The sequence below is a fragment of the Sciurus vulgaris genome (genome assembly GCF_902686455.1).
Source record: "Sciurus vulgaris genome assembly, chromosome: 18".
In the NCBI taxonomy this organism is placed as follows: domain Eukaryota; kingdom Metazoa; phylum Chordata; class Mammalia; order Rodentia; family Sciuridae; genus Sciurus; species Sciurus vulgaris.
Window position 1 is genome coordinate 28,057,346 of NC_136479.1, and position 23,476 is coordinate 28,080,821.

General features: G+C 54.6%; 1 protein-coding gene across 3 annotated transcripts in view; it reads left to right on the plus strand.

Moving 5' to 3' along the window:
• Positions 1 to 22,941, plus strand: part of FBXL18 (F-box and leucine rich repeat protein 18) — a 38,794-nt gene extending 15,853 nt beyond the window's left edge. For 2 of the 3 annotated variants that reach the window (XM_079120061.1, XM_079120063.1), the window contains 2 exons: positions 3,850 to 4,068; positions 18,592 to 22,941. In XM_079120061.1, coding sequence (XP_078976187.1) covers positions 3,850 to 4,068; positions 18,592 to 18,748 — 376 coding nt within the window. In that variant the 3' untranslated portion in view covers positions 18,749 to 22,941. The remainder of the gene's footprint in view (positions 1 to 3,849; positions 4,069 to 18,591) is intronic. The other variant, XM_079120062.1, reaches the window with a different exon arrangement.
• The last annotated feature ends 535 nt before the right edge of the window (positions 22,942 to 23,476 follow it).

Genomic DNA, 23,476 nt, shown 5'->3' on the forward strand with positions numbered 1-23,476 from the left:
TGCAGACCCACATCACCACCTAGTGGTCAAAGTGACAACTGCTCCCAGCACCTGCTAACTTCAACCTCTGCGGTGTGGGAGGGAAAAGCCCAAGTTGACCGCAACTGGCAGTCACCATGCTTCCAGGGTCCCTGCACACCCCTTTCAGGTCTGCAGAGGGATGCTTATCTTAGGAGATTTATAGTTTTTTTTTTTTTTTTTTTTTTTTTTAAATACTGGCAATTGAACCCAGGGTCACTTAACCACTGAGCCACATCCTCATCCCTATTTTGAATTTTATTAAGAGACAGGGTCTCACTGAGTTGCTTAGTGCTTCACAGTTGCTGAGGCTGGCTTTGAACTTGAGATCCTCCTGTCTCAGCCTCCCAAGCCACTGGGATTACAGGTGTGTGCCACAGCACTCAGCTATTTTATTTTATTTTAATTTATTTTTTGAGACAGAAAAGGTCTTGCTAAATTGCTGAGGCTGTCATTGAACTTCCAATCCTGTCTCAGTCTCTTAAGTCTCTGTCCCTGGGATTATAGGTGTGTTTCATTTTTTTTTTTTTTAACCAATATGTACGGGCCTGGGGTCACTCCCCAGCATCCCCACCCTGCAGAACCAAATAGTATGTTCAGACATCTCTAGAAAAATTAGCTCAAAATTCAAATCAGGAATAAGAGTGCCACTTATTAGCTGTCTGAACTCCACTGACATAGTAGTGCCACTTATTAGCTGTCTGAACTCCACTGACATAGTTGATACTTGTGTCCTTGAGATGGGGAATGAAGCCACATGGCCACCTTCATGGACAGGACAGGCGTCTGCTCTGTTTCTGGCTGTTGGATTGATCTGTGTCTTTGAGGACAACCCTGGGAACATGGAGTAAGGCTTTGCATATGCTCATGTGAGTGACCAGAGGAGCCCTGTGGGGCTTCCTTCAGCTGCCCCCGGGCCATGGGTATGTAGTACATGTCGTCGCCTTTGCACATTACCCCCTGAACAACCTGCGTTTCCCTCCAAGCTTAGTGTCAGGAGTGGCTATTTCGGAATGACTGGTGGCTCCACGTGGTGAAGCTCAGAGCAACTTTTCCTCTCAGAGATGGCCCTGTTCTCAGTGGTTGGGTCTGCCTCTTATTTTGCAGACCCCTTTCCCCCTCTGTCCCTTAATCACATGACCCGCCGGTGTTTGCTGGATGGCAGGCCGTTGGAGGCTAGGTTCCTTGGCTTTGCACACAGGGAGGTGGAATGTCTGTTGGCTGCCTCTTAGCTGAGCCCTGGGTCAGCCTTGTTCATGGTGTGGCTGTGTTCGGTGCAGTCCACGCCACCTGAGTGAAGGGAGCGCCAAGGGGAGACCCCATCCCCAGTCTGGGCTCGCTGCTGTGTGGCGGCATGGGCATTTCTCACTCATCCTGGAAGCTTCTCTCCTTCTCTGATGAGAGGCCCTGGCTGTAGACTACCTTCTCAGGGATACCCTGTGAGGTCCCCAACTTGGTCTGTTCTGTACGCGGTGAGACACGGACCTCCTGGGGTTCCCTGTGGGTTACCTTGTAAATAAAGGATGATGGGGACTCTGTCTGCCTCATGGGCAGGCCTGAAGCTACAGAGGCCTGGGTTGTAGGTCTGAGCCTCGGCGTTCACAGGCAGATTTGTACAGACCTGGGCCTTGGGACCTTGCTGCTTTACTGCACCCTGGGGGCCTCAGAACAGATTTCCCATGACATACCTCGTGCCCCCGACAGGGCCAGGCTTCAGCCCGAGTGCTGTCCTGCGTCCTACCGTGCTGTGCATGGAGTCTGAGAGTGGTATTGGTGGCTCCTTTAGACATGACTGACACTGGGTGTGGTAGCACATGCTTGTAATTCCAGCAACTCAGGAAGCTGTGGCAGGAGGATTGCAAGTTTGAGGCGAGCCTGTTAAATTTAGTGAGACCCTGTCTCAAAATAAAAATAGGGCCTGGATGTAGCTCAGAGGGAAAGCACCCCTGTTCAGTGCTAGCACCACCAGGAAAGAGAAAAGAAATGAGCTGACTCCTGCCCAGTGGCCACCCTTTCAAAGCCTCTTCCTCTTCAGGTTTCACGTTCTCATGGTCAGACACAGGTGACCTCGATGGATGGAGCCCATTTTAGCAAAGGGAAACCACTTCCTCAGGCAGTGTCCTTTCTTGTTTCCTTCTGTCTCAACTGTCAGAAGGCCAGAGGTCTGGGTGGACCGTGGTTCTGGCTCAGCTCATGGTGGCTGGCCGCTTTCCACAGACATGCTAAAGCACTGCCTGGCCAGCCTCTCCCACTCCTGCCTGCCTTGGCCTGATGTCCCTTTCTCTTTGCCACCAGCCCTAAAGCTGCTCAGTTGACCAGTGACTTCCAGCATAGCAAGCACAAGCTTTTTTTTTTTCTTTTTCTTTTTTTGGTACTGGGGATTGAACCTAGGGGCACTTTACCACTGAGCTAAACTCCCAGCCCTTTTTATTTTACTTTGAGACCAGATCTCAATAAATTGCTAAGTCTGGCCTTGAACTTGTGGTCCCCCAGCTTCAGCCTCCTGAGTCACTGGGATTACAGACGCAGGCTACCTGAACATAAGCTTTTTAAAATGTGAGATGATGCACGCGTGTCTGCAGAGGATGGAGGTGCGGCACAGCCTGCAGAGTAAGGGTGATCACTGTCCCTGCTCTACAGGGACACATGTTTACCCTTCTGAGGCAAGAAGCTGAAATCCAGGTGCTGGCAGGCTGGTTCCTTCTGAGGACTGTGAGGACAGTCTGTCTTGTGCCTCTTGTTTTTGATGGTGGCTGGCAAAGCTTGGCGCTCTGTGACTTGTGGACAGATGTGATGCTCCAGGCTCTGCTGTCTTCCTGTTTGTATCTTTGGGCTTTACCTGCCCTATCCCCCTTTTTTTGGTGGGGGTAATGAGGATCTAACCCAGGGGTACTTTACCACTGAGCTATATCTCCAGCCTTTTTTATTTTTTATTTTGAGACAGGGTCTCACTAAAATACTGAGGGTCTGTTGAGACTGACCTCGAACTTGCAATTCTCCTGTCTCAGCGTGGGATTACAGGCGTGTGCTAGTGCAAATGACTGCCTGGCCTTTTTTATTTTTTATTTTTTTGTTTTTTTAGTTGTTGATGGACCTTTATTTTATTCATTTATATGTGGTGCTGAGAATTCAACCCAGTGCCTCACACATGCTAGGCAAGGGTTCCACCCCGAGCCACAACCCCAGCCCCTCACTGGGCCTTCTTATAAGGAACCAGTCGTTGGATTCGGAGCAGACCTCATCTTAATTCGCTCTGCAGAGACGCTGATTTCACTCCAGACCCCGGGCTGGGACTGCCCCACCTGTGCACCCCAGTTTTCCTCCCCGTCTTCCTGGCTCTCAGTCTTCCTCACCCTGTGCTCCTGGCTGCCCCTGAAGTCCCTTGGGTCATCAAGCTCCTCTCTCATGGCTGGAGCAACCTCTACCTGCTCAGGCACCCTGCCCTGCCACACCAGCCTTCTGGGTCCCCACCCTTTCCTGTGGTATTTGTTTTCTGTCATCAGATTGAGCTCCTGAGAGCAGGGGTCGCAAGTAAGTATGTGAGGAGGGGTGGGGTGTCGAGGAGGCCAGGGGTGCAGTGGACATGTCTGGCACTGAAGGCTGGTGACCTTGAGCCAGTGGCTTCTGGCCCAGGTCTGCATTGGGCACACCGGGTTCTTCTGAATCAGGATCTCCAGGGGAGTCCTCGGGGCTTTGAGTCCTCATCCAGCGTTCCAGGGACTGTGGCTAGCGGGGTGGGCACTGGGGAGACCAGCAGGCCCGTCCCGTGCGTGCAGGAGCCTCCGGTGGTGGAGCAGCTCCACGGGCCTGACGCCGGCTCTCTCCCCGCAGGCTGGAGCAGCCCTACTTCAGCGCCAACGCGCAGTTCTTCCAGGCCCTGAGCCAGTGTACCTCGCTGCAGCGTCTGTGCCTGGTGTCCCGCAGCGGCTCCCTCCAGCCCGATGCCGTGCTGGCCTTCATGGCTCGCTGCCCACACGTCGTCGTGTGCCACATGTTCACGGGCGAGTCCCTCGCCACCTGCAAGAACCTGCAGCAGTCGCTTCTTCGCAGGTGAGTGGCCAGGAGGCCTCAGACAGCGCCATCCTCCAGGGACCCTGAGTCCCCAGTGCCCAGCAGGGTTTGATGGAGATCGAGAGCACCAGGCCGTGGTGGATGGGCAGAGGGTCTGGCTTCCTCTGCAGAGAGGACTCTCCCTGGACATCCTCTTGGCCACAGGGTCAGTTTTCTAGTGGCTCAAGCCCTCTCTGTCCCCAGTCCACCGGTTTTGCACACATTTTGGTATGAACGTTTGTCTGGTGTATAAGACTCACATCCCCGAGTTCTTTCTCCCCTTGACTTTTCATTTTAAAGTAATTTTGGAAAAGTAGTAAAAATAGGGTTTCCAAAGAGCCTTAGTTCAGCTTTTCCTCACGTGACACCCTGTGTGCCCCCACAGTTGTCAAAACGAGAACACGAGCAGCGCAGTCACCATTCAAGCACCTTAGAATTCGGTCAGTTTCCTCCTAATGTCCTTTCTGTCTTCCAGAATCCAATTTAGGATCCAGTCCGGAGCCCCTGGCTGTGTTGAGTTGTCTGTCTCCTCAGGCTTCCTGATCTGTGGGGACTCCTCCGTTGTTCCTTGTTTTTTATGACCTTGACACTGAGAGCCCTGGTTGGCCATTTTGGAGCATATCCCTCAGTTCAGGTCTCTGATGTTTTCTCTTTTTTGGGGGGGATGTACTGGGGATTGAACCCAGGAGTACTCGACCACCAAGCCACCTCCCCAGCCCTGTTTTGTATTTTATTTAGAGACAGGGTCTCACTAAGTTGCTTAGCACCTCACTCTTGCTGAGGCCGACTTCGAACTTGCTGTTCTCCTGCCTCAGCCTCCAAAGTGGCTGCGATTACAGGTGCGCCACTGTGCCCGGCTCTCTGATGTTTTCTTACGATTCAATTGAGGGTCTGCATTTTTGGCAAGAAAACCATGGAGGAGATGCGGGCTTCTCTGTTTGCGACGCCAGGACTGCATGGCGTTCTGATACCTTACCTCAGGCACATTGACCTCGATCACCTGGAAGGTGGTGCCAGTGAGACTTCTCTGCTGCAAAGTCACTCTTCCCTTTCTGATGAACAAATATGTCGTGGAGAGAGACCTTGAGTGTACTTACCCTGTTTTTTACCCTGCTTTTGATCCACCAATTTTAGTATCTATGATGGATCTTGGCCTAAGTCAACCTGGGCTCCTATGATAGGAAATCACATGACAAGAAGGCTTGGGTGACTTAAAAAGGAAGTACTCAGTCTCATGGTCCCTGTAGGCTATAGTCCAAGATCAAGGTGTCTGGTGGGCCCAAGAAGGGGCTGCCTTCTTGAATCCTACGCTCATCCATGGCGAGGGCTCCACCCTCACGGCCTCATCTGGCCCTGACTACCTCCCAGCAGCTCCACCTCCTAATGCCATCCCACTGGGACTTCAGGTCTCACTTTGGGGAACACAGTCATGGCAGTCCATGATGTTTGCCTAACGATGATGTTCTGTTTTCTTCATTTTATGTTTAATTGGAACTCTACTGTGACAAAGACCTGTTCCCCACTTTATTTATTATATCAGATATCAGTGTCGACTCAGTGATTTTTAAATTTGTAGTTGTAGATGGACAATGTGCCTTTATTATTCTTTTTTATGTGGTGCTAAGGATTGAACCTGTGTGTCATGTGCCAGGCAAACACTCTGCCACTGAGCCCCAGGCCCAGCCCTGACTCAGTGATTCTTATTTATTCCTCTGCCTTCACCGTGGTACCGTCTGATTTCCATCTGTGCCCTCCTTGTCTGCCCTTGCCTGCATTGGAGCACTGGCAGCTCAGATGTTCCTCTGGGTCCTTGGTTCCTCTTCCCGGAGGGTGCCTTCAAAAGCCGAGCTCTGGCAGCGGGTTCGTCACCACTGTGGGGCCCTGCCTTGCGGGCTGCGTGGTCATGGCTGTGTACAAACCCCTGTGTTTACTTCTCTCTTTGCTTTTTCAGGTTCATTTTGCCTTCCACAAGCAGGTTTTCTGGACAGGCAATGGAATGCAGGCAGGGCCTGGGCATTCCAAGCAGATGCTCCACTACTGAACTGCACCGGCAACCTTCCTTAAGTAGTTTATTTTATTTTTTTTTAATTTATTTTTCTTTTTAGTTGTAGATGGATACAATACCTTTATTTTATTAATTTATTTTTTTGTGGTACTGAGACTTGAACCCAGTGCCTCACCTATGCTAGGCAAGCGCTCTACCACCGAGCCACAACCCCAGCCCAGTTTATTTGATCTTATTTATTTATTTTTGGCGGGTACTAGGGATTGAACCAGGGCCTCCCGCATGCAAGGCAGGCACTCTGTGCTCTGTCCCCAGCCTACCAGCAGTTTCATCTGAGCAGTAGCCTTGCCTCTTGGTCTTGTAAGTGGGTAAATAGAAAGTGTACACCACGTTAGTGTGTCGTCAGCTGCCCCTTGCTGCCTCTGTTTGGTTCTCGTCTGACTGTGCACATGAAAGGGAAAGACAAGAAGTTCACACTGACCCCTCTGACCCCAGCCCAGCGTCACAGGCTCGGCACCACCCTCCTTCTTCCTCTCTTCCAAAACGGAAAGGCCTGGCTCTTGTCACCCACGACGCATTTACCAATGAGTTCATTCCTGCTGTGTGTGGGAAGTACGTTCAGAATTGCTAACCCTGTCCCTGTGAAGAACTAGCACTGACTATGTACATATTTATGAAGTGTTTGTCACCAGCCACCCTGTGTCCAGTCAGGCTATGTTCCAGGTACTTAGTGTTGCTCTTCGGCACCTCCTTCAGAGTGGTCTGAACTTGCCATAGGTTCCTTTGTTTCTGTTCAGCATTCTGGTTGTTTTTTTTTTTTTTGGTGGGGGGTACTGGGGATTGAACTTGGGCACTCGACCACTGAGCCACATCCCCAGCCCTATTTTGCATTTTATTTAGAGACAGGGTCTCACTGAGTTGCTTAGTGCCTTGCCATTGCTGAGGCTGGCTTTGAACTCACGGTCCTCCTGCCTCAGCCTCCTGAGCTGCTGGGATGACAGGCGTGCACCACTGTGCCCAACCAACCTTCTGTTTTGTGTTAACTGCACATCCTGGTTGATTTTGTGTAGCGCTATTTTGGTCTGTGACCCTCCCTGCATCTTCCTGCCAGTCATTACTGTCCAAGATGCATGTGGCGTAGCGGGGCTCCATCCTCCTGCTTGCTACTCCCCCCACAAACACCCAGTTTTCGTCCTGTTGGTCTTGCACAGCTGAGTTGGCCGCAGTCTTTTCTCCTGCCCCCTTCCCTAGCTGCGCACTCCCTCCCACCCTCCCCGGTGCTGGAGATTGAGCAGGATGCTCTACCACCGAGCTCCATCCCGCCCGCGTTCACCACCGTCTTTTTCTTTCCTGTTCATTGTCTTCCTTTGCAGTGCTCAGGCCTGAACCCACGGCCTTGTGCGTGCTCAGCGAGTGCTCTGCTGCTGCGCTACATCCCCTCCCACCCCAACGTTCACCACCCTAGCCACTTGGTTTTTTTTTTTGTTTGTTTTTTTTTTTTGAGGCTTGGTCTCACTGTGTTGCCCAGGCTGGCCCCAAACTCCTGGGCTTAAATGGTCCTCCCACCAAAGTGTCTCAAGGGCTGGGATGTGACGGGTGTGTCACTGTGCCTGGCTCTGAGGTTTCTGCTGTTGGTGGACGTTCCGTTGTTTCCAGTCTTCCTCGGCTCCCAGGGATATGTGTGTGTGGATTTCTCATGTGCACGTGTGCATATTCCTGCGGGTATTTTTGAAAACCTGTCAGATTGGCCTCCAAGGCAGTTCTCCTAGTCTCCCCCCGCAGCTGAGCGTGAGCACGGTCCACACCTCTGTGTCCCACCCTGCTATGTCGTCAGACTTTCAGGTGTTCCCAGTCTCATGGGGCAGGGTGTCCTCCACTACCCGAGTTTGTTCCTCCCGAGCTGCCGAGTTTGTATGATTGTCCCTGCAGATCTCTCGGGGACATATCTGGTGGGCTTCTGTGGGAAAGAAGGAGGAGCAAGTCTAAGGTAGGCATGCTTGGCTGTTTGTGGCAGTGTAGGTGCACCTATCAGGTGTCCTAAGGGTTCTTGTCTCCTCCCGGTGGTTCCTGCCTGCTCTGTCTCCGCTGCTTCAGGTTGCTGTCCTGCAGTGGTATCCCCGTACACACAAGTCTGCCAGTCACTTATTCTGACACAGATGTAAAGCCTGCTGGTTCGTATACACAGTGCAATTAGATGGGCTTTGAACAGCTTGCTGGGTATCTCACCAGAGACTGCAGCTCACCCCTGTCTGGTCTGTAGGAGTTCAGAAGGTTCAGAAACTTCCCGCTTGTGTGTGGACCACAGGAGCCAGAGCGCCTTGGGTCACGCAGTGCCTGCCGTCCCTGCAGCAGGAAGCAGGGGCTGTCTTGCCTGTGATTGTAGGTGAGCAGTTGAGTGAGCAGGGTCCATGGGGCCCCATCAGCCAGCTGCTCCAGGTTCCAGGACTGCTGTCTCCTGGTGTGCCTCTGCAAGTCCTCCTGGTCGAAGGTGGGCTATTTGAAGACTGAATGTGCAGAAACAACTGGGGAAAGTCCCGCTCACTGCTGGAGAAGCAGTGGAATCTAAATGTCAGAATAATTGCCTGAGGAACTGGGGTGGGGCTCGGTGGTAGAGTGCTTCCTGCTTGAACCGAGGGTCCCGCCCCAGCACTGCAAAACAAACAAACACACAACAAAAACCCTTTTACATGGTTTTGTACCCATGGCTACCACCAGTCCCTAGACCTTCCACATCTTCCCAAACAAAAACTCAAAACATGTGAAATAAGAACTCGCCACTCCTCCTTCCTGACTCCTAGCAGCCGCCATTCTGCTGTTTGTGTGGATTGGGGCCGAGTCTCAGCTGGACCGTTGCACATTCCTGCGTTGTTCAGCCCTAGAGCCCGGTGTTGGCTGGGCTGTGTGACGCGGACCTAGCCACAGGTCTTCGTCCTGCAGCTGGCGTCTTCCTTTCCCACCTGGCTGTTGTCAGGCCCTGTCTGTGTCTTTTCACTGCCAGTCCCTGCAAAGCCTCCTCTTACCATCGTGGGGTCACATCTGGTGCTCTGCTGTGTGGAGGCAGGAGGACCCGGGTCGGCCCAGCAGGCTATTAAGGGGAGTGGAGCCTTTAAAGAGACCACCTGAGGGACCGCCGCTGGCCAGTGCAGTGAGCAGGGCTTGAGAGGGATTGAGTGTGACCAAGAGGTGCAGCTTCCCTTTCCATCCTGTTCTGTTGGAGAGTGACAGGAAGGAGGCCCCAGCTGTTCACAGAAAGACGAGCACTAGTGCTGGATGCGCTCGGCAGAGGGAGACCTGGGGTTCCATTCCTAGCATGATAAAAGAAAAGGAAAATGAAAGAGCCGTCAGCCAGGAGGCCTTGAGTCATAGCATAGGGCTGGAGCCCCCTGCGTCTGGACTTCATTTTAGTCTTTTTGGGGGAGGTACTGGGGATTGAACTCAGTGAACTCGACCACTGAGCCACATCCCCAGCCCTATTTGTATTTTATTAGAGACAGGGTGTCACTGAGTGCTTAGCGCCCTTGCTTTTTGCTGAGGCTGGCTTTGAACTCGCGATCCCTCTTGCCTCAGCCTCCTGAGCTGCTGGATTATGGGCATGGCCCACCCATGCCTGGCAGTCTCTGTTCTTTTGCAGTGCTGGTGGTATAACCCAGGGCCCCCACACATGCTGGATGAGTGCTCACCCCTGAACCACACTCCGCAACCAGTGGCATTTTGTTTTTGTTTCTGAGGTGGGGGTCTCACTGTGTTGCCCAGGCCGGGCTCCAGTCCTGGTTCAGGTGGTCCTCCCATGTTGCTAGGACTCTAGGCATGCCAAGCTGGGCTTCTGGCACTGTGTTTTTGTTGTTGTGCTGGGGATTTACTCCAGGGGCACTTTACCACTGAGCTATATCCCCAGTCCTTTTAAATTTTAAAAAAATTTTAGACAGGTCTTGCTAAGTTGCTGAGGACCTCATTAATTTGCTGAGGCTGGCCTCTAACTTGTGACCCTCCTGCCTCAGCTTCCCAGGCCACTGGGATTTCAGGTGTGCACTACCACACCTGGCAGCCTGAAGCTATCTTTAGTGTCCTTTTGGATCCATTCTGTGGGTGCCATGGCATGGTCCTGTGTGGCCATTAGGGATAACCCTGTCATCGTGTTACTGACCTTCCTTTGCTTTGGACCTTGATTCTCCAGCTGTGGAACCTGGGAGCAGGGCGCTCTCCAGACGTTATAGCTCTAGTCCCCATCCGTCGCCCTCTAACCTGGGCTTCCTCGGTTGGAGCTGGAGCCATGTCTATGGGTGTGCCTTTTGGGGAGTGCCAATGGGAGGGACCAGGCTCTGCCATGCTTCTCCAAGTGGGCCGAGGGTCCGTGGGTGGCTGAGGTGGGGTCAGCAGGTGGCACTGCTGGCTGCCCAGTGTACCAAGAGGCGGAAGCTGCGTTCAGTGATGGAAGAAGGGCTTCTGCCCCTCATCAGCTTGCAGCTGGTTTTCCGTGCTATGGTGCTGCAGTGGGAGGAGGCTGTGACCAGGGCCTCAGGCCTCCGCCTCCCTGCCTGAAGGGGCATAGGACCAGCCCCTTGGCTCTCTCCTGTTGCCCAGGAGTTGGGTCCCCTCAGACCCAGGCTGTGTTGGACATTGTCAGTTCTGAGGAGTGACTTCCTGTGGAGATAGGAGCCTGCTTTGGGAGTTGCTGACTTTCTTGGCTGTGTGTGCATGTGGAGCTTCCTCCATAGCAGAGAGTATCCGTGATCACCAGGCAGCTTGGAGCTCTGCTTGTAACAGGGACAGCAGTCACATCACAAGGGTCCAAACAGCTCCTGCTCCCCCGCAGAGAGGCTGCCTTGTCCTTGGGGTCCTCAAGTCCTTCTCAGCAGTGTGCTCGGCCAGTTGACTGCAGCTGGAGCAGCTGCCAGGCCTGCTCCGGGCTGCCTCCTCCCTCTTCTGCAGTCCTGCTTGATGCCCTGGCCTGCTCAGGAGCCGCCTCCCCAGAGCCTCTCCCGTGGCGCTCTTTCAGGGAGCGCAGCACCTTCCACCACCATCAGGGTCTCCGTGCCCCATTGGGTGATTGGCTTTCGGGGCTGCTGTCGTGGTATTCCTTCCTGAAGCGCCTTCACGCTCCATTCAAGCACAGGCCTCTGGTACTGGGCTTCCCATGGCCCTTGGGGTGCTGGTCACACCAGGGCTGGTACCTGGGAGGGCCGTGATTCCTACTGCTGTGGTGCTTAGTGTCTGAGCCCAGACTCAAGGCTGGCTCTGGCCAAGGGGACTAGCAGCTGAACTGGTTCTGTCAACCTCTCTGTCCCGTGTTCCTGTGCTGTACCTGGCACGGTGCCCAGGAACCCATGGCACACTTGCTGCTGACGAAGGACGAGGGCCCCCTCCAGCTGCCCGTGTTCCCAGGGTGACCCTGGGTTGTGCTCCTCTGATGGGCTCTGGGCCAGACCCTGCCTAGCCTGTCCTTAAAGCCTCACAGAGGCCTGAGAGGTGAGCACAGACGGGGAGCAGGCTCTGAGAGGTGGGACGTGGTGCAGCCAGGACTATGATGGACAGGTTTCACACCCACAGGGAGGGACTCCAGAGCCAAGTGTGTGGGACCAGGCCCAGGTCTGCCTTTCTCTCCCCGCTGGGCTGGCAGCCCCTGCTGCAGCCCCATTACCTACAGTGTGAGCCTGTGGTGGTCCCAGCTGCACCACAGGGTCTGCAGCAGCCTTTCCAGCTGGGCCGTGTGCTCTCCCTGTCTGGCACTAGGGTCAAGCCCTCCTGACCCGTATGCCCAGGGCTCCCCACCTTTTGACTGCTGCATCCTCCTTCAGGCGCCAAAGACCTGGAAGCTGCAACCCTGCCAGGTACTTTCTGCAGAGTCCCAGTAGGTGGCGTCCTGGTTCTCGGCAGCCACACCCAGCTGTCCTAGTGCCTGCCCAGACTCACTCCTGCCAGGGGCCCTTGTGAAAAGGAAGAAGCAGGGCTTCTTTCTGTGATCTTTTCTTTTTCTCACCCTTTTCTGCCTCAGGAGCTCAGAATTACTGAGCAAGAGGAAGCGCCAGCTGTTCCGCCCTTTCCCTGCCACTTGCCTTATCTGTGACTCCACCAGCAGAGCTGGTGTCCCTACCAAGCTGTCCCTCTTGTCAGGGTCATGCCGTCCCACCTGTCCCACTCCCTGGCTCCTTTCCCGCGCAGCTTGACTGAGGTGCTGGCAGTGGTTCCTGTGGTGCTTTTTACAGGTTTGGTGCCCAAACTGCAGCAAGGCACCCTGGTTTCTGGTTTGGATCCCACCCCCGCCCCTCTCAAGAGGCAACTGACTGCAGGTCACCGGTTGTGAGGTCAGTTTCAGACGTGCCCTGGGTGGTCACAGCAGGCTGATGTGACTGGTCTAACATTCATGTCACTCTCTCTGAGGCCAGGTGAAAATTCCTTCCCTCAAATGACCCCTGTGTCAAATGCTGAAACCACATTGATTGTCTTTGCTCTTCCAGGTTCGAAGCTTAACCCCTTGGGCTTCTTTCTGTCCTCTGTCATGCGGCCTGTGGTTTGGATTGCTTTGGTGGTTTTTGTCTGCGTGTTCCCTTCTGGGCTTTTTCGGTGGCCCCAGCAGTGTGTCTGGAGTTGGGTTTGGGCACGGGCCTCGGTCAGCAGGACTCCCAGTGGGCCCTGGAGGGTTGCATGTCCCCCCGGGGGAGGCACAGGAAGCCTTTCTGCTCCCACCATGGAAACGTCCCAAGCCTGATGGGGTGTTTACTCTACCTCTCTTTCAGCCTCAGGGACACCTGCCTGGTGGCCATGCCAGCCCTTGTCTGTTCTGGTCTGCGTCTGTCCTGCAGACTTGGTTGGTCCGTCCTGGCCCGCTGGCCTGGGCCTGCGCTGCGGCATGTGCGGCCCTGTGCTGGTGCTGCCCTGACTCTGCCTTCCACTGCCCAGACGCTGTGCTTCATGGACCCCACACAGGGAAGCTTCCGGCTGCCTTGGACTCTTTCGCTTGTAACTGTTTCCTGTCAGGCCTCCTGGTCCCTGTGTCACCATCCCTGGGTTTCTTAGTTCCTGGTGGAGAGTGGTGACACCTTTTGGGGTTTTGGTCTGCGAGGGCCACTGAGGCCTAGTAGACTCACACCCCAGAGGCCACCTGCCAGGGCATAGTCTGCACTGTCACGTGCTGACCTGGGGATCCTGAGCACGTCATCCCCCTTAGAGGGCTGGCGTGACTCAGTCTCTGTGAAACCTTCTGGTGGTAGAGAATCTCTGGCAGCTCGGTGATCATCCTCGGTGAACCGTGACATGAGTGGGACTGCCAGGTGGCCTGCGATGACCTTCTCCCTGCCAGGTTTTGGTCTGGTTTTCCTCTGCAAGCTCCCCTTTGGGCCTGTTCACAGCAACTCCCATGTGTTTCTGCGCAGGGCAGTGCAGATACTGGGGTAGCTGCTTCCTGTAGCTGGGGGGCCTTTGAGCAGGGGCCTGGGGTCTTGGAGAGTCATAGTATGCTTGTAGGATATTCTGCTTCTTGTCTCCAGGTCCTGCAGGAGGGGGCTGGTCCCAGGAGCGTGTTCCAGCTTTGGAACTACTCCAGCCCCATGACGAATCCAGTCACAGTGAAGACATGCTGTCTCTGAAGCTGGGCAGTGCTCCCAGGAGCATGTGGGGACCCTTACAGGTGTCCAGGTGCCTGTGCCTTTGCGGGGCCCTTGCCCGCTAGTCCCTGACCGCTGTGCGTTTGTGAGCCCTGGAGGCCTGTGTGAAGGCCTGCAGCCTTCTTTCTCCAGGATGCTCAGGAGTCCCGTTCTGCCTACAGGAGGAGGCAGGGTCCTCCAGGGCCCTCAGGCTGGTGTGACTCTGATCTAACATTCATGTCACTCTCTCTGAGGCCCAGGTGAAAATTCCTTCCCTCAAGTGGCCCTGGAGTGTGTTCTCAGCCTGTCTGTTGCCACTGAGGCCTGTGCAGACTCGAGGTGCTAACATTGCTAACATCACCGTGGCAAGTTTCTGGGTCATCAGAACTGAAGGCAGTGTCCGCTGCCTTCCTGGAAAGGCTGGGCTCGGGGCCTGTACTCAGGGCCGCCTGCTCTGATGTGCTGCTGCCTGATGCCGGGAAGACACCGAGGACTTGGTCTGGGTCTGGTCTGCAGATGTGTCAAGACGTGAGTTCACGGGGGAGCAGAGGATTGTGTGGCCAACACTGAGAGCTTTAGAATTGAAAGTGGTTTTGAAAAATGGAATTGGAGCTGTTCTCCAACTTTAACTCTCCCAAGGAGGCATTTGAAATCACAGTGAGCTTCCTGGAAGCCTGACTGCCCGTGCCTGGGGAAGGACGAGGCCAGCAGGGTTCCACGCCGCTGGGCTCAGCCAGGGCACTGCGGAGTTCTGGCTCCATGGAGCATCCCCAGGAGGCCAGGCAGTCAGGCTTCTATTGAGTGCCAGGGTGCCAGACCCCACTGCAGCAAAGGCAGCTGCGGGGCCAAGGAGCCATGGTAAGGGCCTGACCATGGCCCCTGGTCACTGCTGAGTCAAGGGAAGATGTTCATCCATGACCTCCCATGGTCAAGGTGTCCATCTCCCAGAGGGGCCCCCAGGCCAGCTGTGGCCACATCTGGCATATCTTCTCCTGCCAGTGAGGAGCCTGTCTTTGGCAATCTGAGTGTGGAGCCACAGATGGGTGGCCTGGAGCCCTGTTTTCCAACTAGGAGTCAGGGGCCGAGGAGTCCGGGGCCCACATTGTACGATGACTCAGGGGACAGCAGGCTGGGTTGGGTAGAAGGCAGGTCAAGGGTGGTGCCCTGGCTGCAGCAGCACCAAGTGTCACCAACGGGTGCACTTTGGAGGAGATGCAGGGGTCTTCCTTCAGCTGTCCTCCCTCTCCTGCATCGTGTCCCTCCTTGTCTGGGCGTCTTGTGGAGAAGTGATGCTGGGGATGGTCTGTGAACCCCCGGGTGTGGGTGGCACAGACTGCAGAGTTCCAGAGGCTGGTGACATGGGCTCAGTTGGCCAAGGTGAGGAGACCAGCAGCAGAGCCGGGTCAGGATCTGTCTCACCTGCCATCCAGCTTTATCTGTAGGTGGGCTCTCATCTCCATTTTTTGTTCTGCTCTCTTTATTATTTTTTTTTCTCCTTTTTTTCACACTGGAGATTGACCTGAGGGGCAGTTTACCGTTGAGCTGCATGCACGTCCTTTTTTGTTTTCCCCCCATGTTCCGCCTTTTCACTTTTTATTTAGAGATAGGGTCTCACTGAGTTGCCTAGGACCTCACTAAGTTGCTCAGGCTGATCTCATACTCTATCCTGCTTCAGTCTCCCAAGTTGCTGAGATTACAGGCATGCATGGCTACTCCTGGCTATTTCTCTTTTTATCATTGGTAAGATATCTGTAACATAATTGTTACCACTGTAACCAATTTTAAGTGTGTAATTTTATTTCCAATGTTGTGTATGCATCCCCGCTATTTACCCTGGGATCCTTTTTTTTTTCTTTCTTTCTTTCTTTCTTTCTTTTTTTTTTTTTTTTTTTTTTTTTTGAGATGGTCTTGCTAAATTGCATAGCTGGGATTATAGGCATGTGCCACGGTGCCTGATTGGGAAGTTGAATATCTTTGTATGATTTAACCTAGGGGCAGCCAACCACTGAGCTACATCCTCAGCCATTTTTATGTTTTATTTTTAGACAGGGTCTCACTTAAGTTACTGGCCTCAAACTTGTGATCTTCCTTCCTGTCTCCCAAGTTGCTGGCATATGCCTGGCTTAAATGTTTCTTATTAAAAACAAAATGATAAATGGCAAAATGACCTGCAGCTCATATTATAGGCAAAGATCTGATTTCATCAGTGCCCCAAAAATCATTAAGAACAGAAGCGGGCCAGGTGGTGGCACATGCCTGTAATTCCAGTGACTCAGGAGGCTGAGGCAGGAGGATAGCAAGTTCAAGGCCAGCCTCATCAACTTAGCAAGACTCTGTCTCAAAATAAAAAAAGGAGAAAAAGGGCTGGCACTGCAGCTTTGTGGTAGAGCATTTCTGGGTTCAACCACTAGTACGCCAAAACAAAACACAAAACGAAAAAATCTAGAGCCAGCTGCACCTTTCAGCATAGGCAGAAAGGTCTGTGCTAGTGAGGTGGGACTACAGGTGATTCTTCGGTGTATGAGGAGACACTGCGCTTCACCCAGAAGAGCAGCACAAAGTGCATGGGGAACAGTTCTGCTCTGAAAGTCCACACGCTGGCACCAGGGCCTGTGGTGTGGGCCAGGGCTGTATTGAGTGGTGTTTATTGATAAGAATAAAAACTAAGTTCCCATCCTATGTCCATTAAATGAATACATGACCCATGGAACTCCATGTCACATACAGCCACAAGAATGGGATCCTGCCGCGCATGGTGGCACACACCTGTAATCCCAGTAACTCAGGAGGCTGAGGCAGGAGAATTGTGAGTTCAAAGCCAGCCTCAGCAACTTAGTGAGACCCTGTCTCTAAATAAAATATAAAAAAAGGATTGGGTTGTGGCTCAGTGGTAGAACCTTACCTAGCATGGGTGGGGCCCTGGGTTCCATCCCCAGCACCACATAAAGATAAATAAAATAAAGGTATTGTGTCCATCTACAACTAAAAAAATAAATAATTTTTAAAAAGGGCTGGGTTCAATCCCTAGTACCCAAAAACAAAACAAAACAAAAAAAAAAAAAGAAAAGAAAGAATGGGATCCTAATTAGGATAAGTTATGCTCCGTGTGTGTACAATATGCCAAGATCCACTCTGCTGTCTTGTGTATCTAAAAAGAAAAATGAAGGAAGTCTTCAGACTGTGTCTAGATAGGGTTTTGGCTAAATAGGTGTGGCAGCCCAGCCAGCTGGAGCACTCGCCCCCAGGAATGGTGGTGTCGGGGCCCTGGCGGGTGCCTGGGTGTTACTTTCTGAGGCCATCGGGACTTTACTGCTGGTACAGTGCGTCTGCTTGAGCAGAATCCTAGAGGACCGCAGGGCAGATGAAGCAGCAGCAAATGATTCGTCCTTTGACATGTCACATAAACCCCATTCCTGCTCCAGGATAGAACAAGATGGAACCGGACGAGGGGACGCAGAGCTGGCTCCTCTGCGTCATGGGAGAGTGGCCTGAGCTGCGCCCTCGCCTATGTTTCTGGTGATATTTTCTCTCTAAACAAAACTGATTTTAAAGCAAACAAACCGTGTGTGGCACCTGGCATATTTTTAATGGCCTCAGGCTGAAACTTTTCTTCATCTGGTGCATCCTTTGCAGCTGTGATAAATGGGCGGAGAGCAAGTTTGATTGAGGCTTGCTTGGATTGTGTCTGCTTGCACTTTGCCACACGTGGGGAAGGCCCCAGACCTGCCCAGCTGCAGCTGTGGCCAAGGCTCCTGGAGGGCGACATTCCTTACCTGTGAGGAACAGGTTCTGTTCCCGCCCCAATGACTCACAAGTTTGGAAGGCGGTGCCTTTAAATGCAGGTCAAAGTTTGGGGGAGATTCTGTTTCAAATGGAATAAGTTGAATTGTAGGTTTGCATGCAGGGACATGGCTGTGTCACCTGCAAGGCCGGGGTCACACATCTGCCAGAGAGCAGGACTCTGCATAGCACTGGCAGGTTTCCACTGCAGCCAAAACGTGGGGTTTCCGAGTATCTTTCTGGTGGGGAGTTTACAGAGGTCGATCCTGTGGCGCCTCAGCAGGGCCGTGTGCGGAGGCCACAACTCCTGCCTTTAGGAAGGCACTGGGCTCAGAGCCTTGACTTTTTGGCAAATGCCAAGGTTCTCTATTGCATGCGTCCCTTGTGCCCTGAGACCTGGAGGGTCACCTGCCTCACTCCACGCACCCCACAGTGTCCCCACTAGCTTGAGAGCCATAGCCACACTTGGGTTGCTTTAGTTGCTTTCATGGGGGAGGTAAGTCGGGGGGCAGGTGGGGACCATGGGCTTGGCCTTGGCCTTGCTTTGACTCTGACTCCGTGGGGGCCCCCCTTTGCCTTTGGTCAGCTGAGGTATGCCGTAGGCCTTGGGGTCGTGGAGAGGGTCCCCTTTCTCAGACTCAGCACGGTGCCTGGCACACAGTGGACATTCTCTGACGCTCATACATGAGTTTCCCACAGTGGGCAGGGGAGCTGCTCCCCCAGGGTGGAGGGTGAACAGAGCTGCTGTTGTCTGTTGAACATCCTTGTCATTGGAATGGTGGCCTTGGTTTTGCTTGTCTCAGAGCCTGTCATTGCCTCTGACCTTGGCTGTGTGGATTGACCGTCTGTCCCTTCTTTCTATCTGGACAGTGAGTCCTCGCTTGGGATTTGCAGGCCTCCAGTCTACAGAGCAGGGCTGGCCTCCCTGGGCCTCCGATTCTCGTGGAGTCCTCTTCAGCAGCCCCTGGACCCCCTCCTACTGGCTGGCCTGTGTCCTCCCTCCCCTTCCCAGCTCTAGCTCTCCCACGAAGGGTCCTCATGGCTTGTGTCCTCATCAGCCACATCAGGGTGACTCCAGGGCTTCAGGCGCCTCCTCTTCTCCCCGCACCTGGCCTCTGATCTCCCGCGTGCTCCTGCTAACACTTGTCTCTGGTTCAGTTTTCAGGCTGAGAGACCCGCATTGAACGTCGTCATCTTCCCTCTGCTCCACGAGGGCCTGACAGATGTCATCCGAGATGTGCCCATGGTACACCTGGACGAGATCACCTTGTTTAAAAGCAGAGTGGCTGAGGAGCCCCCAAACCTGTGGTGGTGAGAGGCCAACCAGCACCGGTTAGCTTCCCTTGGTCTCAGTTGCCACAAGGACACCCTGCTGCCCCCTGCAGGCCGCCGAGGAGCCTGCGGACACTGGGACCCCGTGGTTTTTCAGAGGAAGAAAGTGTCTCTCTGGCCACCCCGCGGCACCCACCCTGGCTCCCCGTGTTTCCTCTTGCTTTCTCTGGTGAGGACTGGTCGCTAGTGAGGTTGTTTTCTGGGGGATGAAAAGGGATTGGGCGCCACTGATGTGGGCCACTGTGGGGCCTGGCTGGTGGCCTCCCACACAGGGCCTTATTTGCTGGATCGTCAACTCCCCAGGGGCTTCCCACATGCCAGGGTGCTAGGTGGGCTTCTGGCCCTGCCCCATGCTCTGTTTCAGCCTGAGGAGAGTCCCTGCTCCTGTGTCAGTGTCCCCAGCCATCAGGCCCCATGGACAGGTCACTGCCCATCTGTGGGGGGTGAGATGGGTCCTCCTTGGGGTGGAGGGATGTCCACAAGTTTGGTGGCTGCAGAATTGGGGTGCTCTCTCCCATGAAGATATTTTAGGGTGGGGTGGCTGAGTGGTAGAGCGCCTGCCAAGCGTGTGAGACCCTGGGTTCCAACCCCAGCACCATGAAGAAAAAGGCACCCAACTATGTCTGTGAGATGTTTCCTAGAGGATGCCTATGGCCCAGAGGGGACCCCTGGGCAGGATTGCTGGGCGGGGCCCTCCTGGGCTGTGCTTGAGGAGATGGGGCCACCATTCATGGCGGTGGGCTTTAGAAACTCCAGCTCCCCCTGAAGGTCTTGCACCGCTGAGGAGATACACAGGTACTGGGCTTTGTTAGAGTAACTGGACACGTTAAAACCCAGAATGGATGCTTAAGATTGGAAGTGGTCAGACTCCCTGCTGCAGATGACCTTAGTTAGTTCTTAGAAACAATCCTACCAAGCTGTTCCAGAAAAGAGGAAGGGCCTTCTGGTGTCTGGGCCTCATACTTGCCTGGTTGGCTGCTGTTGTCTGTTGCCTCTGCTTTTTGCTCCCTCGAGACTCCTAGTGCCATCGTTCCCTGGCGGGGGGTTTCTGAGGGGCTGAGAAACCCTGGTTGAGTCCTGTCTTCCTGGACTCCCGCCCTGGCCGTAATGACCGGCTTCCTGCAGCCGTGGGCATCCCGATGCTTGCAGCCTGACTGCCTCCCGATGCCCTGGGCTGGGGGTGCAGAGCCCACCAGGCTCACTCACTGCTGGGCCCCAGCCTGCTCTTTTCATCCTGGGTTTCCATGGCAACGGGTTCCTGCACTGTGCATGGTGTCTTGCACCCTCCTCTCTGGTGAAGAAGAGGGTAAACTGGTCCCTGAGTGGGCGCCTGCCATCCTCGGGCGCGCCAGGCAAACAGTGCTCAGAAGCTGTGCCCAGGGAACCCCAAGGCCCTCCCATGTGGTTGGGGCCCAGCCTGCCGCTTGATTGGTCATGGCCTCCACGAGGTGCGTGTCTGGCCTCATCCCGCTCTTCCTCGCTTCTGCACTCACTCTTGTTTGCACAGGTGGGCCTGTGTCACAAGGCTCCTTCCTCTGCCCTTGTTTTTCCTGTGTAGGGGAGTCCTCACCCCCTTCTCGATCACAGGTCTCCCCCATCCTGCCCCAGGCTACAGCCAGCGAAGGGACCCTTGCTGCTGGCTAGACCTGGAGCCTTCAGCATCGCAGAGCTACAAACCCAGCCTATCCCCTCCTGACATTGCAGGCCGTAGGACAGGCCACCTGGGGCCCTGGGGGCAGGACCAGGGTCTCACACAGCTGTAGACAAGGTGAAGAGTGGGGGAGGATTTCCACCCCACCCCATCACTGGACATTTCAGAACTTTAAACTGGAACCTGAAGACCACTAGTGAGGGTGCTCAGGCTGCATGTGGTGGGCCCCTGGGACTGATGGCTTCTCCTCAAAGTGAGCGTGTGGCTGGTCACAGCCTGACAGGCCCAGGAGAGAGGCATGTGACCCGGAGGTCCTGCACCCTCAGAGGCCCTGTGGCTCTGGGCTCTGAGCACCCTGGCCTGAGCCTGTCCTCTTTGCTCTGAGCTCGCGCGGAGCATTGTCTTGCCACTAGGAGTGTTTCGACCAGGCTGGAGCTGTGTTTCTCTCTCGTCTGGATGGCCTCTTCTCAGGAGCAAGCATTTTTACCCAGCAGCGTTAATTTATTCTCATAAAAAGGGCTGGGTGGGGCGGGAGCTGTTCAAGAGAAGCCGGGGGTACACGCTGCCTTGGAAAGCCACCCCCAGACAGTAGACCTTGTATTTTTAGTGTCCCCTGCAACAGTCCTTTGACTTAGAGTGAGAATTTCTGTTTCTTCTACAACCGAGACAGATGTTAATAACGTGCTTATTTTCGCTAAGTGCTATTTTGGCACCCGTGTTAATTGCAATTTATATTCTGCATCGTTTTACCCTGGAAAGAGAACCCACCCTAATGATCCCCAGTTGGCAGGACTGGGCCGTTCAGTGGCGGACCATATGCTGTCTCCCAAGGAGCATGGCCTGTGTGCCTGTGTGTGCACGCATGTGTGCCTGTGTGTCTGCACCTGCACACATGTGCCCAAGTGTACATCAGTGCTTGCGTGTGTGCATGTCTGCACCCACGGGTCTCATCTGCAGTGTGCATGTGTGCACACGTGAGTTTTCACTGGGGGGTAGGAAGGAGGGAGGAGATCAGTGCGTTTATTCCTTTGTTCTTAAAAAGAGAAACCCCCTGACCTCCTGTCACTGCGCCTCCGTCTCGGCCCACACCATCTCGCCTCTCGCCCCCACAGGCCCATGTCTGGAGGCCCTGCAGCCCACTCGGCCTCAGCAGCCATGCTGGCACTGGGCTTCTGAAGGGAAGGCATCTGAGCCTGAGGAAAGCCAGAGGAGAGCTGCACTTCTGCCCTCAGGTCCCTTCCTGCCCTGCGGTGGCTTTCCTTGTTTTTATGGCAAGTAGTCTTGTCCCGAGACAGGAGCATTTCCCTCCTCCCTACTCAGGACGGGTCCACTTCCGCCTATCAGTGCCCTGCAGAGGCCCTGCAAGGACCCAGCTGGGAGGCTCAAGCTCGGGACCACAGCCTGTCCCGCCGAGCTGCTCCGGCTGAAGGGGACCTGGGCTTGGCTTGAGGGCCATGCTCCCTGCACCAGCACCCAGTGCTGGAGGCCACTCACTGGGCGGACGTGGGCTGGCCTGGAGCTGTGGGAGCCGAGCCTGAGCCTCTGGGGCTCCAGGAGCATGTCCCTACCAGGTCCCATGTGAGTGGCGCGCCCTTAGGGAGCATGGGGCGGCCCTCACCCCGCTTCTGCCGCCCTCCGCTGTGGTCTGCTCCCTTTAGGGCTTGGAAGTCGCAGAGCTCTTGCAGGAAATAACCAGAGACTAGGGCGAGGCGGGAAGAGGAGGCCCAGACCCGAGGCGCCAGGGGCTCTTTGTAATTGTCATTGCACTTGGGGGCACAGGGTTCTAAGGGAGACGTTTCCAGGGTCTGTGGGCGCACAGTGGACAAGTACCCCACAGAAGCTTCCGCCTGCCTGCGGGTCCCACCCAGGTGGGACGCATCTCCGGCAGTCGCTCTACTCCAGAGAGCTTCCAAGCAACACTGAGGTCGGGCCTCGCGTCACTACCGCCCCTACCGCGGGGCCGGGTGCTGACTGGCTGCATCGGCCACAGAGTCATGGAAGCTGCTGCTGCGAAGCCCAGAGTGGAGCTGTGGCCACCGCCTGTGTACAAGGGATGGGCGTGTGTGAGCGAAGGTGCCCACGGCAGGCGGGAGCGTTGTTATGTGTGTGTGTGTGTGTGTACACATGTGCATGTGCTATGTGTGGGTGGCATGCGTCCCACAGTGGCACCCTCCCTTCAGCCTCTGCACTGCCACCTGTGACCAGGCCCCTGGACTGCCTTGTGTGCTTAGCCTGGAACCAGCTGAGCTCAGGGTGGTTTGGGGCAAGGGGAGAGGGGGACCGAGGCCTTTTCCTGGCCCAGGGGTCTCATAGTATCTTGTGGCCCGGTGCTAAATGACCATTCCTGCCTTCTGATGACCCACCTCCCCATCCCTGCCCAGCTGGTGGAACTGCCCGCGTGTGGCCTCTCACGGGGATGTCCACCCCTAAATTTGGTGTTCTAACAAACTACATTCTAAATGGGTATTTTCATGTAAATTTGTGGCATGTGAAAAATTTCAAATAAAGTGAACTTGATTTACAAAGCCAGGCAGCTGTATGTCCTTCCAGTAGGATGGTGACCTTTCCACCTGCAAACTCTCCATCCTGGGCCCAAGGAGCTGTTCACTTCTGGTGGAAGGTGGGTGTGCCTGGTGGCCAGTGTCCCCAAACGGATGCATGGATGGAGACCAGAGAGCCACAGGCCAGCAGGTGGGGGCATTGGGAGGTGGTAACTCAGTTGGCTTTGGCAGGCAGGGATGCCCAGAAGGCGGGGAGGGTACCGGGGTGCTGCGCAGGCTGTACACTGCACAGAGGCCCCTGGTGGACTGAAGGTAGGCAGCTGCCCCCAACTTAAGTACATGTATTTACATATGTTTTAAAAAACAAAGCCTACTTCACCATCTGAAGCATTTATTCAGTGGTATTAAGCACATTTGCACTGCTGTGCAGCCATCACCACCACCGCCTCCAGAACTTTCTCATCGTCCCACACTGAAGCCTGGCCGCATTTGACACCAGCTCTGCTCACTGCTACCCCAGCCTCTGGCACCCACCATCCGCTCCCCAGCGGTGCTGGGG